Source organism: Seriola aureovittata, chromosome 14, assembly GCF_021018895.1.
Source record: "Seriola aureovittata isolate HTS-2021-v1 ecotype China chromosome 14, ASM2101889v1, whole genome shotgun sequence".
In the NCBI taxonomy this organism is placed as follows: Eukaryota; Metazoa; Chordata; class Actinopteri; order Carangiformes; family Carangidae; genus Seriola; species Seriola aureovittata.
The window spans coordinates 190599-210897 of record NC_079377.1 but is presented as its reverse complement, the minus strand read 5'-3'; the positions used below and the strand labels follow the sequence as shown (position 1 = coordinate 210897).

Here is a 20299-nt window from a genome sequence, read left to right as displayed (position 1 = left end):
AAACTGGAGCAGTGATTAAGTGGCGCAGAGCTAAACTGTTGCAGTCATCTTTAAGGATGAACATCAGGGACAAATTAAACTTTCCTTTTTGTCATCCCACCTGCAGCTGCAGCACTGTGAGGGTTCACATGTGTGGTTAGCTGGACAAGTTCTCTTTTGAACTAGCCAGACTGTTTTTCCTCTGTGCTGTGGGTTTAAAAAATATTTATATTAAATACACAGCTGAAGCTTTTTCCCCTTCTGAATTGCGCTGCAGTACTGGTAGTCAGTAGAAAACAGCTGTTTAAAGAAAAGAGGTGAACAGGAGCTGTGAAATCCAACCCACTCAATTTCTGTAAATGCAGATACTGATTGGACAGCAGTGACTCAGGTTTTAATACCTTTACCTACACTCTTCCTCAGACACCATCAAGCAAGTCACATCTTATATATTTTCCACTGAACAGCTTTCTCTCCTGTGTTTTCCTGGGTAAAGAATCTGTGACAGTCACCAGTAAAAGTGAAAGTGAAAATGGCCTTCAGCATTGTTGATGCAGATGCTTGTCAGTGAGTGTTAGTAACTGTCAGGACTAATGCCACCAGCTAAAGATATTTAAGCGTAAATGGACTTGCACTTATACAGCGCTTTTCTAGTCTTCCTGACCACTCAAAGTGTTTTATAGTACTTGCCACATTCACCCATTCATTCACATTCATACATCACATTCATACACTGATGGAACAGCCATCAGGGGCAATGTGGGATTCAGTATCTTGCCCAAGGATACTTCGACATGCGGCCTGGAGAGCCATGGATCGAACCACCGACCTTCTAATAAGTGGACGACCCGCTTTACCTCCTGAGCCACAGCCACCCAAATAATTAATAACATCATTACCTTAAGCTCAGAGATGATTTGCTGCACCTCTTCAGTGAAGTGAAACACCACCATGTCAGCTGACCTGCTGGGGTCAAGGGTCACCAGCTCCTGTGCACATATGTTGGAGTATGTTAATGCAAAGGCAGTGACAGACATGTTGTTACTCGGACAACATCTTCCTTCAGCTGTGTCCTGTTATTTGTAAAACTTCTAGATTAAAATCAAGTCATGTCTCCCTTTCTGCAGGGAGTTCAGGTTTTCCTGATGTTAAAAGGCTGGTTCACAGAAATGATGAAAGAAAATATCCCCCGTAGTATCCAGAAGCTTCCTGGACATACTTGATTACACATCCCATCTAACCTGGAACTGCCTCGGGATCCCCCATGAGTAGCCTGGAGATGTGTGGAGAGAAAGACCTCTTTCCTCCCAGACTGTGGCCCAGTATGGATCAGCACCAGAACCTGATGGAGAAAAGGTTTGTATGTGTGTGTGTTCTGACCTGAACATGCTGTAGTACTTTGTCCTTGACTGTTTGTTGCTCCTCAGGACTGTAACCGGGCATGGACAGCAGGTTGTGGATGTAGCTGAAGATCTCCACCTACATACACACACACACACACACACACACACACACACACACACACACACACACGCCCACACCATCATCATACATGTAAACTGAACACATATCCACATGTTCACCAGACGCATGTTAGCTTAATGAAATGTGTGTTACCTTTCTCAGTGGGTCTCTCAGGTAGCAGTCAACGATCCTGTCATACAAATGTTGCTTCTCATACAAACATTCACAGATCTGGTAGCTGGAGGTGAAAAAGAAGGGGGGTATGTTATTAACGACAGTAACTTAGTGTAACTTATATCCACTGTTATCCCTGGTGTTCCACAGAAAAAATAAATATTTATATGAATTATGGATCAAATAACATTAAATGTGTATTGCTCACAGGGAATTATCTCTGCACCTCACTGCTGAGCCTTTAGCCTCTTTTAAGTTTTTTTTTTGGTTTTATGACAAAGTAACTGTTTGGTTCAGTCTCAACATTTGTTTCCAAGCTAACCCTGTTTCCAGCTGTTTTCATCTCTGATAAACCTACTGAACTCTACCTGCTCAGAACCCAAAAAAATAAAGCAGCAGACAGACTCAGGAAGAGACCAGCTGTGGAATTTACAGAGTTCCCGTCTTTGGTTCCAGTCTTTGGTCTCAGTCTTTGGTTCCAGTCTTTTGTTCCAATCTTTGGTCAGTGTTCTGCCCTTGTTAAAAAGTCCCCTTCCTTTACTAGACAGACACATTGCTCCTTCAACACACCATAGAAAATGAATGATGGATTTATTGAGCACCACCGCTTTATATAGACAGTATGTGAACAGAGTAAAAAGATGATGCTTCTATAAGTGATTCTAAAAAAGGATGGATGTAGATGCTTTGACTACCCGAATCCACAATATGCTCTCCAAAAAGGTGTCAAGGAAAAACAAAAATGTGGTAAGCAATGGTAAGCAATGAGGGACATATTACAGAAAAAAGGAATAAGCACCATTTTTTCCTCAAGCCAGAACAGTCAGATACTCACAACTTGGCCTTCTCTGCCAAAGCCAACAGCCTGCCTTCATTAAACTGGACCGCACCCCCGACCTGTAGCAGCTCCAGCAGGACCTACAAGCCAGTTACAGTAAGACCAGTCACATGAGAGGATGAAGTCATCTAGCACAGCACAGACTGTGGGCACAGTGTGTGTGAAACTGGTGTGTTAACCAACCTGCTGCCTCTCAGTGTGTCGAGAGTCGTCGTCTGGGCAGCACAGGAACTCCAGAACCTGCAGAGACAGTGAAGATGGAGGTTACTGGTGCTGGAGGTTCTGCTCTAAAGTGATGTAACAGAACAATAACGGCAATAAGTCATGTGTCCAAACTTTTGACAGGTACTGTGTATGGTATAAATACAATTAATTGCCATATTAAACAATATCAATTTAATAAAATTGAATCAGGTGAGGCCTGAGGCCTATGTTGTATAGAGCTAAGCGGCACAAGAGAAGGATAGCTGGTAATCAAACATGACACCCAGGTGGCTTGTGACCTTGGTTGGGGTAAGAGATGAATAAGTGATTTTGATCTTGATATCATGATGAAGAGACTGATTGGCTGGATTACTAGGAATTCAGTCTTAGAGAGGTTTAGTAGAAGGTGGCGGTCCTTCATCCATGTGGATATGTCAGAGAGACAGGCACAGATGCACACAGAGACCATCATCATCCATTGTCCGGTGGGAACAGGCATAGTTGGGTGTTGTCTGCATAGCAGGGAAGCCATGTGAGCAGGGAAGCCATGTGAGCAGATAACTGGACCTAAGAAGTTGTGTATACTCTAAAGAGGAGGGGTCCCAGTACTGATCTTTGGGGCACTCTTGTGGGGAGGGGATGGGATAAGGACTTTGTCCTTTTCATGACACACTGGAGGAGGGTCATGACAAGGACAAAGGAGAGAGACTATCCTTGTAGAACAGTTTAAAATTTGCGTCTCAGTAAATCTGCCAACACACTAGGAAGATCAACAGCAGATCAGCTGATGATCATCTACAGATCAGCTGATGATCATCTGATGAACTCAGGAGATCTGATTGGTTACCTGATCAAAGAGCTTCCTGTTCACAAAAAGCGTGTTGTCTGGCTTGGCCAACTGTCGAGCCAAAAAGGTGAAGAGCCCGCCCACCTGGGACGGAGTAAAGTCTGGGTTGTCCACCATCACCTAAGTAACCAGAGAGAGATATTAATGATCAAGGCAAATAAAAAGACACAGACAATAACAGCTGTCATAGTAGTTGACGATATTAATAGCATAAAATGACGCTGGCCCCCTTCTGACATGCAGCCGTCCAGGTGAGCTAAATACTGTGAGTGTGTTGTTGGGTTTGAACACAGAGATACTGTATACTATACGAAAAAATAATTTGTTATACTCCAACTATAGAGGGTGAACACGTCACTGTGTTTAGTACCAGTTTGACTGATTTACAGTGGAAAGCAGAAACAAACAAGAAATGTGATCACTTTGTTTGAAAAGGACTGGATTTCACCCCTCTTCATGCTCCATGTGATCTTTACTATCACCACATAAACAAATACAGCAGCATGATGAATTATTTTACCTGAAGTAAGATGTCCACTATCCTCTGCTGGTACTCAAGGGCCTGCTTGTCATTCTTAAAGTCTTCAAATGTCTAAAATGAAGTAAGAATCAAATCTTAAACAACAGAAAACTATGGAAGCAGAGCTCACCTTTCAAAGGAGAAGAAAACAGAGGCTGAGAGCAGTTCAGTTCAATATGCATGAAACACATTGTCATTATAAAAATACTGACTCTGCCTAAACTAAACATCTGTATATTGTTGTAGGTGGCCATGACAGGAAGTGATGAGGAACAATGTTATATTGCCATGAGACACAAGCCTCCTGTGATGCAAGGATGGTCAAATGTAACAAGAAACCCCTGTATGCAAATGTGCAAAGTAAACTTGAAATAAACACTTGAATTTGAAGCTAGAAAAAAAGCAGAGCAGAAAGAAACATGGCCTCCATTCACCTTTCCTCAGCAGTGCCACTATCAGCTCAGCTGGGCTCTACTGAACAAAGATGGCGGTGTTAATTGTTGTAGTAAATTTCTGCTAAAATATACTATGCATTATAAATATACTGAATGTTGAACTTATATATCCAATGAACAAGTGAACCAGCCTTTGCTGAAGTAAGAATGTTATAAAATGGAACCTGGAGGGACTAAAGTTTTTAAAAATGGTCTGAAGGGCCCTGAGAACAATTGTGTTGGAGTAGCAGTTGTAGCAAGGCCCAAGTTGTGGATGGATAGGAGACTGAGGTTGAGGATAGATAAGAGACTTCTGGACACCTGGGACTACTACTTTACCCTGGCATCCCTGGTTTGGGGAATTGCCACTTGGGGCTGGACACCATTGTTCCCATTGTTCCCAATAGGTGGAGAGCCCACCTAAGAAGGAACTATGTATGATGATTTATGATGACTGTCAGAAAAAGACTCATGCAGCCTGCTGTGACCGGCCATTTATTTGCCTGACAAATTAAAAGCAAGTGAACTGGCCCTTCTACAGGAGATGTGGGTGGTGTTAACCAGATGAATGGTCTACTGTAATATACTATTCAAGATACAGTCATTCAGTCTTTCACCATGGTAAACACATATTTACCTGTATGACAACAGGTTCAAATTATGTTAAGATATCTCACCATTGCAAGGACATTGAGGAACTCCCGGGTGTCAAAGTGGAGGAGTGTACGAATGAATGGGAAAACCTCCTCCTCCTCTGATGACTCAGCTGAATGGAGACGAATCAGGAACTCAAATACCTGAAACACACACACACACACACACACACACACACACGTTCGTCAACATGTTCATCTCATGTTGCCAATATAAAGTCAACAACTGAAACTCACTCAGCCTGAACTCTGTGTACAGATCTGATGTCCGTTTCTGAGCTGCTGAGCTGTTTCCTCCTGTAACACCGTTTACATACTGGCTTCTGGTTGTTTAGTATTGGTTCTCGTGACATCCCTAGTGGACTGGTTATTTTACAGTGACTACAATTTTCCATTTCTCCCCACTCCATTAAGGCCAAGAGAGAGAGAATAGAAAGACTAAATCCTGTCCCACTTCCACACTGACCCCTGACACAATCAAGTTTCTCAGCTTTAACTATTACAACTAATCCAAACTCTATAGATTCTGCAAAAAACTGAACCAGTAAAATGGAATGACTTTGGAACCTGCAAACCTTTGCAATTATATGAGTACAGGAAACACACAACCCATCCTTTGATGTTCGGCAGATATACAGCATCCACATACCTGGTTCTTGACTTGAACCACAAGGTCTTCGGGGATGTCTCCCAGTGGATACGCTCTTCCTGCAAGACAGCAGCTATGTACACAGCATACATACATACATAGACACACACACATACACACACACACATTAAGGATACGGTATTCTACAAGCAGTTGTGAGTGACATTATCGTTAAGAATCATCGGCCTGTCAAAGTGTAAAAACTCAATTGAAGGGTTGAAATGAGACATGTTTTTTTTTACTAAACACTGACATGTATTTCTTTTCACAGCCTGTGCATATTCTCATTTGTCCAGGTCATAGTATCCTAAAGGAGTTTTAAATCGAAAAAACAACTGGACTTGATTATTGTCTGGGAAGACGTTTCACCTCTCATCCAAGAGGCTTCATCAGTTCATGTACGCATCTGACCAGGCTGAGACTGGTCCAACTTTCTGGTGTGGAGACCCAGGTATTTAACCTCTTGTGGGCATTTCTTTTCACAGTTTTCATGTATCACTAAGTTGTTTCTTTCTCTCTCTACTGTCTCTCTCTCCATCCTGCCACCCCTAACATTTGCAGCCAACTCTGTATCTCAACTTTACACAACCCACCCAACAGACAGCAAGTGACATCTGACTCAGCTGAGTATTTTATTTTATAGTACCCATGGAACTCCTTACAATCACATGAATGTTGCCTGTTTGACAGTGAACATGTCGTAGCAGCTACATATGGAAACAAACCACAGCTGCACAGACAAATGGACAATGGAATAAACTGGATGAACTTACCTAATGTACACCAGAAGTTTGTTTCCCATCACCACTTCCTCATCTGTCCAAGAAGAAAAACATCAGTCAAAAACTTACATTTCCTTTTCATTCAGATACTTAGAACAAGTGGTGCTCTGGGGGGGTGTTTTTCAGCCTTACCTGTTAGGCTCCTCCCCTCCCTAAGAGGTGGTCCAATGACTGCAAAGAGTTTCTGAAATATAAACATTAAGTACATAGAGAGGTATGTAATCAATTATTGATGTACAGTTCCTAGTAAAAGCATTTATTAACAAAAAATGTTTATATAATTAAAAAAAACATGATTGAAAACAGATTGTGTATCTGTCTGCTGTCACCTGCTCCATCACCTGACCTTGTTTTCCATCACTTTTTTGTAAAGACTCGTATTATGTTCATAAGACATTAGCACTGTTGATCAGTCTACATTATAAGTCTATAAATTATAATGAATGTTGTTGATGTAGAAATATGACAGTGATGACACAACCTTCAGGTGGAGGACTTACCTCCATAGGTGTGATGTAATCATTCATGCCGCTGTTGAAAACGTAGATCATTGCATCATAGAGTTGGTTCTCCCAACACACTTGAACAACCTTCAAACACACACACACAAACAGGACCTATAGTTAAAATGATATATATAGGAACTGTAGAAACTAATGGATGTTTTCTAAGGTGTCTTTATTCATTTTGGCTGATTGTTGCAATGCCATTATTTACCTATCACACTGTCCTTACTGTCTCACGCACGCACGCACGCACGCACGCACGCACACGCACACGCACACACACACACACACACACACACACACACACACACACACACACACACACACACACACACACACACACACACACACACACACACACCTGCTGTATGTCCAGGCTGGTGACATCCAGATGGACAATGCATCTCTCCAGGCTGTCCATCATACCATTGCCATGGTAATGAGCCAGGAGGTCCCTCATGATGGGTGTGGTGAGGTGACCAAGGCGGTCCGCCACAATGTATGACTCCAGCGCCTCCAGAAAAACACCCTTAGCAACCATGTTCTCCACAAGCCGAGCATACAGCTGGTTGAACAGCAGGTCTCTATGCACACACACACTTTACATTACATTTTATCAGTGCTAAAACGATAAAATCTGTGCTTTACAACGTTTCCTATACCTACTGGGCTACTATGAGAATTAACAGTCCAGTTTCATATTTCACTCACTTATACACATCTATATAGACAGTATATATTCACACACACATATACAGTTTAATGCAAAAGTTTGCATCCCCTTACTTTTAAATGACAAAAAGAGTAAAACAAAGAAATTTGTTTTCATTAACACAATATTTAACGCATGTTCAAATAGTGACAATATATCAGTCCAAAAGTTTGCATCCCCCTTTATGAAATGTTATACTCTCCATTACGAGGTCATACCATAAAGTGGTCTTTAGAGGGTAACATTTACAGTTTTTTACGATTGCTTACACACAAAACTTAAAAATAATACAAAGATTATGAAACTCGACAGAAAACATACAGTAACAGTTTTTTTATACTTATCATATATCATTAGAAAAGTAGAAATGTGAAAAGTGTTTTAGATTTATCACAGTCGTGTGCACTTGGCAGTAGAAAGATCTATATATTTGGTGTTTGTGTGTAAAGTTTGGAAACTAAAATATCATTTTTAGAAGAGTATATTTAGTTTTTGATGTAGTGCTTGCTTTTGCAAGAGATGTAAGACGTTTTGTATTTTGTGTACATGATTTGGTTTGTGTGTGTGGAGCTTTAACAAACAGGGCCCTAGTTTCAGGAACTGTGTTTTTGCAATAGTGAAAAACTATAAATGATTATGGAATGCTATTTTGAAGCTTAACTGTACTATATAGATGGATTTTTTGATATTTCACCCAGGGTCTGAGGGGGATGCAAACTTTTACACTCAACTGCATATATGTATTTTGTAGCGGACATATTGTACCTGGGGTCTGGCATCAGGCAAGGCATTAAAGAAGTTAATTGTAAGGACAGACAGAGCTATAGACCCAGAATTGACCCTTTGTTACTCTTCCCACCATGAAACTATCAAATTGATAGGAAACGGAGACAAAGGATCATTCGTTCTCACAAACAGACCAGTCAGAGAGATCCACAACCAGATCTTGGGTCAAAGGGTCCACAGGATCATTTAAATGGATACCAGGCAAACTGGAGAGTGTCGACAAGATCTCCAGTTTGTAACAATAGGACTCTGTATATTAATATTTGATTGTTTCTTATATAGAACAAGTAACATCAAAGGGACTGATTATCACTAAGGTGTGATTCCTAAACTCTCTGTGGCATGCATGAATGCACACACACAAACTAGTCTTTCCCCTTGTCCCTCTGTCCATCTTTAAAAAGAGTCATAAACTACAACCCACATTCCAATCCTGAGTAGTGACCAGCAGAACAGACTCACAGACACATATCTGAGAAAAATATAAAATTAAATATCTAACTGTTCTGTAACCCATGTGATGCTTCTATCTCTATCAATCTCAGATTTTTATCCTCAAGAATGGCTGATTTGTAACGTATAGGTTTATGACAATGTCTTTCATGTGACCATACTGTCAGCATCCTTCACACAAGGTAACAGGCATTACAGAGATACAGAATGTCTTTATTATTACTATTATAGTCAAAGGACTGCTGTGTAACCATTATTTATTTACTATTAGCTAGGGGCTGGCGATATGGCAAAAATATCATATCACGATTTTTTAAAAATAAAATCACGATTTCGATATTATCACGATCTTAAATTGGAAAAAAAAAAACAGACAATTTAGACCAAAGAACCTTTCTTAACAGATTTTATTTCAGATAGTCGCAGTTTTGCCTGTATGTGCAAACAACGTAAAGTTTAAGGTAAACAACAACAACATTCTAATAAAGTGCACTCTTGCAAAAGTAGTAACAGAAAGTAAAATATCAATCGAAGACATTACTGACAGTCATTTCTGTGCAAACTTTGCAAATTACATTTGCTTGCGCTTGATCAGTTGCGGAAAATCCAAACCAATTCCATATAATGGAGGTGGAATTTTTTGCTACCGCTACACACGTGTCACTGCCCGTAATTTGCTATGATTGGTCGGTCAGGTTGACGATGTCAATACGTCTGGTGCGTCGGTGCATCAGCATAGAACTGCAATTTATAGAATGTGCCCTAGACGATCCCACGATCTCTGCAGTTTGAAAGATCGTCTTCACATTGTAATCCTTCACGATCTAATATCGTCATATCGCCCACCCCTACTATTAGGTTTAGGGAATGTTTATTATGTTGTTTGATCAGTTAACCATTATTTATTAGTATTATTGATAACACTAGTACCTATATGTAGTATAGTATGGTTATTTCCACTATAACAATTAATGATTAACAGCAGATACGATAATACCATTACCTATGGGTATAACTGTATTACATATGTACACTGGTATCTCATTATAATTTTAATCTTGATGATTATTAGACATTGCATTTACTCTGTAGATAGTAGTCTTGCTAACAAATTTCTTTATTTACACACAGTCCTGTTGTGTTCTTTGGAAGGAGAGACTGGAGATTGAACCAGGAAGTCACAGCTTCTAATATGAGATTGATCAAATGAACCAATAAAATAAATTAAAAAAGGCTGAGGACTGGTGCCCCCTTTCAACAACAGCAAATTTTAAATTGTGGTAATCACAATATAATGTATATACGAAGGATTTTATATATACATAGAATACATTTTGAAAGAGCAACAGCCAACAGGGGAATTCCGATACTTGGCTGGCCAACCAATGGTGTAACTTCCTGACTCAGTCACGTGGCATTTGGCTGATGAATGATGAAACTTTCAATCAGAATGAATGGACAAACTTTTACGTACAAATGTACATACTTACTCTCTCTGTAGCAGGAGGCAGTAATCCACCATGACTGGAACCACATCCTGAACACACCAGAGAGAGAGAGAGAGAGGAGACATTGATTTGTAATCCTCACCCTCCAAATTTGTCTAACATACTCCAACAGTCCTGTAAGATTAATTCAAGTAACCTATATGTCTCATAACTCTCAACCTCACATCACACATCATGAAGACCCTGCAGCAGCTGCTTCTCTGCCTTCTGAAGCCACAGGTTGAACAGGCACTAGACTAGCACTAGAATTGATGATGCTGTCCTTTACATGCCCCCTGGGCCCATTCTTACTTGGATGAGCCAGGTGGTAACATGCGCAGTGTTTCCTCTAGAATTTTTTTTTTAGCAGCAGGGGCAGACATTACATATTAAACATATTACCTACATCAGTGGTCCGACTGAATAAAAAAAGGTATTACATTGAAATAAACTGACACTTCACTGCAACACAAACTAGAACATAATTATTAACCTTTATTTACACACAGTGCCTCCTCGAGCAATTGCTGACAGCCTGAGGCATATTTGCCTCAGTGGCAAAGTCAATACTGTGATGATGCTGGGGCAGCAGCATGTCCGATATGAACACAAAGAGACTGGACAAGCTGGTAAAAAAGGCTGGGTCTGTGCTTGGCAGGAGTCTGGACTCACTCAGGACTGTTGTGGAGAGATGCATGCAATGTAAGATGGAGGCCATCTTGGACAATACCAACCATCCTCTCCACAACATTGTGACAGGACAGAGAAGCAGCTCCAGCAAACATCTCATCTCACTGCACTTCAGAACAGAGAGGTCCAGGAGATCCTTTGTTCCCACTGCCATCAGGCTATACAACACCTCAGCCAAAGGAAGTGGACTAATCTAATTATTATCTATTTATTATTAACTGTTTTTATTATTATTATTATTATATCAACAATGAGCTAATGGACACATGAATTTCCCCTAGGAGATAAATAAAGTATCTATCTATCTATCTATCTATCTATCTATCTATCTATCTATCTATCTATCTATCTATCTATCTATCTATCTCTTTTATCTGACAATTTCCTATTAACATTTGAGTTCAGTGATTATTTGTATTGGAATGGTCTGCTTGAAGATTTTCAGTCAGGATTTTGAGTCCATCATAGCACAGAAACAGTTCTGGTTAAGGTTAGTAATGATCTCCTCATGGGCTCAGACAATGTACTCGTATCTATACTTGTCCTACTAGTTCTTAGCGCTGCATTTGACACCATTGATCACAGAATCTAACTGCAGAGACTAGAACATGTCATTGGCATTAAAGGAACAACACTAGGCGGATTTAAGTCATACTTATCAGATATATACATTAGGTCATGTTAATTAAGACTCTTCTATGCACACAAGAGTTAGTCATGGAGTTCCACAAGGTTCTGTGCTAGGACCAATACTTTTCACCCCATATATGCTTCCTTTAGGGAATATTATCAGAAAGAACCAGATAAATTTCCATTGTTACACAAATGACACCCAGCTGTACTTATCTATGAAGCCAGGTGAGTCTAACCAGTTGGTCAAACTTCAGGCGTGTCTTAAAGACATAGAGATCAGGATGACCAGCAATTTCTTACCTCCCAACTCAGACAAAACTGAAGTTATTGTACTTGGCCCTAAACACATCAGAAACACATTATCTGATAATATACTTAGTCTGGATGGCAGTAAGAAACCTTGGGGTCATTTTTGACAAGGACATGTCTTGTACTTCACACAAAAAACAAGTCTCTAGGACAGCCTTTTTCCACCTGCACAACATTATGAAAATTAGAAACATCCTGTCTCAAAAGGATGCTGAAAAACTAGTCCATGCATTTGTTACCTCTAGACTGGACTACTGTAATTCTTTATTGTCATGATGTCCAAATAACTCAGTGAAAAGCCTGTACCTGATTCAAAATGCTGCAGCGCAAGTACTGACAGGAACTAGGAAAAGAGACCACATCTCTCCTGTGATGGCTTCTCTGCATTCACTCCTGGTAAAATCCAGAATAGAATTCAAAATCCGCCTCCTCGCCTACAAAGCCATTGATGGTCAGGCACCATCATATCTTAAAGAGCTGACCTGTTATCCCAACAGAACACTCTGCAAAATGCCTGCCTACTTGTGGTTCCTAGAGCTTCTAAGACTAGAATGGGAGGTAAAGCCTTCAGCTACCGTGCTCCTCTCCTGTGGAACCAGCTCCCAGTCTGGGTTTGGGAGGCAGACACACTTCTCTACATTTAGGATCAGACTGAAAACTGTCCTCTTTGATAGGGCTAATAGTTAGGGTGGGCTCCATTGGTTATGCTGCTATAGAAATAGACTGCTAGGGGATTCCCATGATGCATTGAGCGCATTCTCTCTCTTTCTCCATTTATATGGTACTACATCACAAACGTAGTTTGTGCTTCTCTGTGTGTCTCTCTCTCTGTCTTCATTCTGCATGTATCTCTGTTTTGGAGCAGCAGGATCCAGATGTGCCACTACAAAATTAATTGTTACCATTTATTATTATTATTAGTAGTAATAGTAGTAGTAGTATTAGTAGTGGCAGTAGTAGTGGTAGTAGTAGTATTGATAACACTAGTACCTATAGGTGTTAGTATGATTTCCACTACAGCAATTAACAATTACCAGCAGATACAATAACACCATTACCAATAGATATAATACCAGTCCCACCAGTCAAGGCAGACGGTCGGTGGAGAAGGATGTGATGGAGGAGATGAATAGGTGAAGAGGAGATTTTGATATAGATATCGTCATGAAGAGACTGATTGGCAGGATGACTAGAAGTTCAGTCTTAGAGAGATTTAGCTGAAGACGGTGCTCCTTCATCATTATGGATATGTCAGAGAAACAGGCACAGATCCACACAGAGACTCTGGGGGTGTCTAGTGGGAACAACAGGCATAGTTGCGTGTCCTCTGTATAGTAGTGATATGAGAAGCCATGTTAGCATATAATTTGGCCTAAGGAGGTATTTTATTTTTTATATATATTATATTATATTAATTATATTATATTATATTATATTATTAGATTTGAAATACTTATACTTTGTTTGCTACTTATATTCATATTATATATGATTATATATGAACTACAAGTTGGGTGAGCATTCCACTGGAAGCCCACTTTTCATGTTCAATGGCCTATCATTAGGCCCTGCAGTGGGTATCAGTCTGTGCTGAGATATATGTACTGGGCCCATTGACAGGCAACCCCATTCTTGACCCTGAACTAACATACCTTTAAGGCATCTTTAACTCCTACTTTAACACTACTCATCCACCGCTCAATTGTCCATCACAGTATAACTGGTTCCACTCGTCTTACCAGTAGCCACTAATTAGCAACCCCTCTGGTATGAATTATGTTCTTTGACCAGATTTATCTTACTAGATAAAGGAACATGTTTAAAAATTAATGTGCGTGTGAATGTAGGAGCACTAGCAGGTCAATAGGGTCATCAGGTGGGCACCCTCTGAGTTACTGGTATTTTGTTGAGTTAGGCCCACGACACAGAGGGCAGTGTTCCAGTGTCCCGGAACAACCGCCCTGTTTAACTGCACCCACATGCTCAACACAAAATTCTCTGTAACAGGTTATATTCCCTTTTGTCTAAAATATTACCAGTTAACAGCATGCTATCTAACTACAACCAGCTAAAACCACGTCAATATAGACAGCTTGCTGCTCAATCCACCAGGTAACAGCCAAATAACCACCCTCAGAATCTTCATCTTAACACACAGACATGTACAAAAGACCTAAGGAAAGGAAGGAGCCCAACCTGAAAGAGGTTGAGGAGGCTTTCCACAAGACCCAGCTCAGCACCTGGACCCAGAGGAGTGTCATATGTTTTCAGAAACCCTTGCGGTGACTATGGAAAGTCATCAAGGTCATCTGGAAGACGGGGAAAGGTTGCCCGGCAGTGGACATGTGCAGAGGGCATTTGGAGTCCAAAGGAGGAGAGCTCAAGTATAATCCAGCAGTTCAGGACCATCTCACCCCTCAGTTTTGAAGACATTTTTCAGAATTGTTGCCGAAAGATGTCAGAGTTCATCCTGAGGAATGCATACATTGATACATCTGTGCAGAAGGGGGTCCCAAGAGTGTTGGGATGCACTGAGCACGCAGGAGTGGTCACCCAGCTGATCTGGGAAGCAAAGAAAGGGAAAGGAGACCTAGCAGCCTTGTGGCTTGATGTTGTCAGTGCCTGAGAGTAAATCCCACTTGTAGAAACCTCAATCTACCTACATCATGTTTCAAGGAAGATCGGGGACCTCATTCTGCTGACTATTACAGCAGCTTCAGTCTGAGAGTCACCTCTGGAACATTAACATCAGCATGGCATCCACTGGAGAAGGTCACAATCACCGTATACACCGTGTCAGTGATCTTGTTCATATTGGCCATGCTAGTATGATGCAGAGAGCTCCTTACCAAGTCAGGTACATGGCAGCCTCCCATAAGAGAATTTATGGATGGTCTGAAAGTGACCACAACATCTATACCGGGGTGCAGATGGAAGGCCTTGAGCCACTCAACTGGGCCTGAATGGAGTTCAAGCGAGTTAAGTCTTGTGAGAAAGGGAAAAGTGACAGAAAAGTCCGGCTTCTCCCTGGAGGTGTCCAGATTCCATCTATCACAGAGAAGCCAGGCAAGAGCCTTGAGAGACACAGCAGCACTCCAGGTAACCAGCAGCGAGTTGGGTTACTGAGGGTAATAGCACGTCATCAGCACACCATTCACTGTATTTCAGCTGATGGTTGTTACTGGTCTGTTACTGTGCTCACTCTGCAGGAGACTGGATAATGTCAGGTGTGTTAGCTTACGTGGAAATGTTGCTCCATCACTTGGATCTTGCCTTGTTCCGGACATTTCTTCAAAGAATGCTCTGCAAATTGGCAAAGGATCTCTACCATCTGTACACAGAGAAAGGTACATGTTCAAAGGTGAGCACATTCAGGGCAGAGAGATTTAATATAAGAGACAGTGGCCTCCTGTTCTTACCTTGTCATCTACCACTCCCTTCCTTTTTATGGGATCTCCAAAAAGGCCTGAAACAAACACACATCAACAATAACTGGTTTACATTGAGGAAGAATATACACAGATTTCAGTGTATTCAGTGTAGACTTGCTGACACCTACGAACAACCCTATAACCCTACTGAGTTGGCCCCTTGATCCTTTCATCAAGGAGAACACCCCTTCTTCCCCCTTACATCACCAACGCTTTATCGTCTTAATAGCAATATCTTACCTGTGCATATGTTGATTCAGTCTAGGGGCCCCGCCTGCCCTATCCATGCATATGCTGATCCAGCCTAAGAGCCCCTTCTACCCCCTGATAACTTGAACCTAGGTGCTACACTACAAGACCTCTTGATAAACATTACCTTTTGTTGTAACTTCCTTTCCTGTCTGACCAAATGTCTGTAACATCCATCCCATTGTCTTGAACTGTATAACTGTCCCCCTGCCCTATACTCTGGGTCAGTCTACTGCCTCAGACCCGCTCTGTGTCAGTTGGCTCCCGGTATCCTGGGATACCATTAAAGTCACTTCTCTACAGCAAACTTCAAACTAAGGACTTGAGTGAATTTTCTTCAACAACATCAATATTTCTCTATACATAATATCTCTGTTTAAGCACATACTGAAGCATGTATTGAAATTTCATGAAAAACAATTCTGTGTTTAATCAGTCAAAGCTACATAAAGACTCCAAAACAAAAAAGTAACCAATCAAACTGCAATTGCATAATTATCAAATATTCATCATTCAATATTCAGTCCAACACAGCCATGCCTGTCCAGTGAGCAGCTGAAGAGCCACTAAAATCCAAGTTTTGTTTCACTTTTCTAATTCAAAGTCTCAGAAGATCAGAGGGTTTCATTAATGAAGAGAATAACTTATCCTTAAAATGTGAATATGAAATATGAATAAATTATTGACAAATCTTTTCGGACACTTACAACCACATGTTATGGTCTTAATCAGCAGATGAGAGTTACTCCGTTGCCATGGAAATGACCGAAGTATAGATCTTTGGTCCCATAATAACAGGTGGTTGTATTGACCTCATGTGTGACTCAACTGTTTGTCTTAACTTGTTGCTCAGAGCCGGTGGACGACTGCTGCCGGTTATGAGCTTGACTGTGTATCTGACAGAAAAAACACAGGCTGCAGGAGCTGCTCTGGAACATCCAGCACTACACACTACAGGTAATTAGACCCGATCTCAGTTGGTCATGTAACTGAATAGTCATGGTCAGAATGTGTTGGGATTTGTGGTTTTTTTTATGTTTTTATAACAATACGTCATAACAGAAATTACAACAATACTCTTGTTTTCAGTGGACTAACACAGTCAGAAACAGAGCATATTACTACATGTCTTAATGTGAACTGTGTGATGTGCCTTATACTCACCAACCACAGCCTTAGCAGTTCCCTCATGGAAGGACCAGGCCAAAGAGAGTGCCTCAACGAAGTGCTCCTGCTTCAGCAGACAGTCTATACGCTGGACACAGAGACAAGGAGGAGGATCTGGATCATACTGAGTCAGCTCAGTTATGGTTAGGGTTAGGAGCTCAGCAAGAAACTCTTCTATTAAAATCCTCCTTCATATTCATGGATTTTTAACAAATACACATTGTATACCCAGTAGGGATGCCACCCGTCCCGTATAATACGGGACTGTCCTGTATGTGAAAATTAAATGCTGCGTCCTGCATTGAATCTATACATGATGCAATTTGTCCCTTATATTTGCAGATATCATGTCCTCAAAGTGCTGTGAATAATGTAATGTCAAGTAGAACCAAACCAGTTATAGCCTACAAGTGGATTGGAGAAGTTTATCTATGAGGAGTACACTGACGGGTCCCTTATTTCTTCACATAAAAGATATATCATCATTATTGCTTTACTGATATACAAAATGTATTTATTTATAAGTAGTATAACTAGCTATAGCTTCGAGAGTCCATTGAGGAGGTGGATACTCTGAATTGGGGTTTACGGTCATAGGTGTCTTTCGTGGCAGCAACCTGAGACCCTGTTGGTCAACATCAGTGGTGAGGGAGGCCATCTAGCTAAAGTAGGAAGCCTTTCAGGCTTGGTTGGCTTCACCGCTGTGGTGAAGGGAGAGCTGAGCCTGAAGGCTCTCACTTGATCCAACCCTCACCTACCCGCCTCCTTGTTTGTGTGTGTAGCGGTAGCACAGGAAGAGCGATGGCTGAAACGCAAACGTAGTTGATCGCTAAAAGAAATTCCACCTCCATTATATGGAATTGGTTTGGATTTTCCGCAACTGATCAAGCGCGAGCAAATGTAATTTACAAAGTTTGCACAGAAATGACTGTCAGTAATGTCTTTGATTGATATTTTACTTTCTGTTACTACTTTTGAGTGCACTTTATTAGAATGTTGTTGTTGTTGTTTACCTTAAACTTTACGTTGTTTGCACATGCAGGCAAAACTGCGACTATCTGAAATAAAATCTGTTAAGAAAGGCTCTTTGGTCTAAATTGTCTGTTTTTCTTTTTCCAATTTAAGATCGTGATAAAATCAAAATCGTGATTTTATTTTTAAAAAATCGTGATATGATATTTTTGCCATATCGCCCACCCCTATGTGGAACTATTTTGGCTTTAAAAAAGAAGACGCTGCACAGCGTCAGGTATTGTGCAGTATCTGCCTTGCTACCGTTGTGACCTCATGGGGAAACACTACTAAACCTCTATCAGCACAACAAAGCCATGTACGATAGTTGCATGGCTAAAATGCCGACCACCAGCGTGTCAAGTAAGCCAAATACCACCTGACAAGAATGACTGACTGAAATGTTATAAAGCATAACTCCAAATGAACGTAATTCACGGGGCACGGGGAAATTACTCAAATAATAACAGAGTTCATAGGGAAAGATACAATGCCTCTCAGCACAATGACCAAGCCTGGGTTTATGGCTTTGATATATACACTGGATAAGTGGTACAGCATGCTCTCCCACACATATTTTAGCCAGGTTGCCATACCGGAGCTATATAAACAATGCAAGCTGAGAGTCGCAGCAGAGTAGCTTTTCACTACTACAACTGACCTGTGGTCAAGCCGTACATGGAGCCCTATCAGAGTCTTACGGTTCATGTCATTAATGAATGACTTCGACCAGCTGGGATCTCCATGAAGAGAACCATGTCTGCATAACTACGGACAATTTTACATGCTTACAAGTTAAAGTTAAACAAATCAGTCAATAGTTAGTAGTTAAACAAAAATATGTCATTCATATAAATTCATGCATCATCTTATTTCACCATAGCATATAGGCCTGGCCTACAGGAAAGAACAGTTTATATTTATTAATCTATCTAATATTGTGTTAGTCATAATATAGAATGATTTATTGCTTGTGTTTGATGAATAATACAGAAGATAAGGAACTTAATCGCATATTAAATCGCAGTCGCAATATTGGTAAAATAAATCGCAATTAGATTGTTTTCCCAAATTGTTCAGCCCTAGTCTGTAATTGATTTGTCACTTAACTGTGATCTGACCAAGTTCTTACTGTGTTGTTTGTCAAAACACACACACAGTTCTGAAACCTGTGTGTGCATTGTGGTGCACATAGTCTCTGTAGCACAATCCTTGTTGCTCCATGTAGCCAACTGTGTTTTGTGTTTGAACACAAACATGTAGCTACTGGATAAAAAGTTAATTCTGATCATGTTTCTTACTGACTTCAAGCTATTCATCTGCTGATGCTTGTGTGACAGAATACCTCAGATCACCTGTAATATGTATGTATATGTACCGTATAGATAGACTGTATGTTCATATATGTCCCTTGGTTCTTGTAGTGACAGATTTGATCTGTAAACAGTGTTTTACTTCCTTTGATTTACATTTAGTTTATAGATCCTTCCTTAAACAAAGATGCAGTCATCCTGTGACATCAGTGTTATGTAACCACAATGAGACAGTGAATCATTCATTCATACCTCTCTCCAGTTCCTTAGAGTCATGATGTGAGCCGACTGCAAGACAAGACAATATCACACTGTTAAAGAATAATTTATAGAATAAATATATGTTACAGAATAAAATCCAACAGCAGAAACTTTGTCTTCACACAGTCACTCACCACCCAGTCATTCAGGCACTGGACTCCAGAGACCAGTGAGTCTCTAAAGGACTGTTTTGAGTGCACTGATTGAAATGTATTGTTGGAGTCACAGGAAAACGTTAACAGCAAGGACCCTGACCTTGACAGAATGGTTGAATGTACAACAGACAACATTAACTTCTGTATGGACGCTAATACCAGCAAGGACTGTGCACTGCTTTCCAAACAACAAACCCTGGATCACCAGTAACATCAAGACCCTCCACATCCAGAAAAAGGAGCCCTTCAGGGATGGAGACAGGGAGAAACTCAGGTGTGTGCAACATGAACTGAAGAGGAGATTGAAGCAGGCGAAGGAGGACTACAAAAAGAAAGTAAAGAGGAAGCTGAAGCACAACAACACCAGAGAGATGTGGAAGGGGATGAGGAACATCACTGGCTATAAAGAGAAGAACAACCAGGCAACATCAGGTAATGTGGACACGGCCAATGAGTTCAAGCTGTTCTACAACAGGTTTGACACCGCCTCACCTGTTCTCTCTCCCACTACTTCAGCTGCAGCTTCTCCTACGGTATCTCCTCCACAACCTGACACTGTAGCTGCAACTCCCTCCACACTGGGGTCAAGTTT

At 40.8% G+C, this 20299-nt stretch overlaps 1 protein-coding gene across 3 annotated transcripts in view; it reads right to left on the bottom strand.

Annotated features, from left to right (window-relative positions):
- The window catches only part of vps8 (VPS8 subunit of CORVET complex), an 82462-nt gene that overhangs the window by 27518 nt on the left and 34645 nt on the right, over positions 1-20299 (bottom strand). For all 3 annotated transcript variants that reach the window (XM_056394569.1, XM_056394570.1, XM_056394571.1), the window contains 18 exons: positions 19544-19579; positions 16965-17055; positions 15540-15586; positions 15362-15451; positions 10492-10538; positions 7412-7634; positions 7045-7134; positions 6677-6728; positions 6536-6578; positions 5763-5835; positions 5138-5257; positions 4027-4098; positions 3507-3626; positions 2639-2695; positions 2453-2535; positions 1597-1681; positions 1360-1458; positions 879-968 (listed from right to left, as the gene is read on the bottom strand). In XM_056394569.1, the coding sequence (XP_056250544.1) occupies positions 879-968; positions 1360-1458; positions 1597-1681; positions 2453-2535; positions 2639-2695; positions 3507-3626; positions 4027-4098; positions 5138-5257; positions 5763-5835; positions 6536-6578; positions 6677-6728; positions 7045-7134; positions 7412-7634; positions 10492-10538; positions 15362-15451; positions 15540-15586; positions 16965-17055; positions 19544-19579 (1518 nt within the window). The remainder of the gene's footprint in view (positions 1-878; positions 969-1359; positions 1459-1596; positions 1682-2452; positions 2536-2638; positions 2696-3506; positions 3627-4026; positions 4099-5137; positions 5258-5762; positions 5836-6535; positions 6579-6676; positions 6729-7044; positions 7135-7411; positions 7635-10491; positions 10539-15361; positions 15452-15539; positions 15587-16964; positions 17056-19543; positions 19580-20299) is intronic.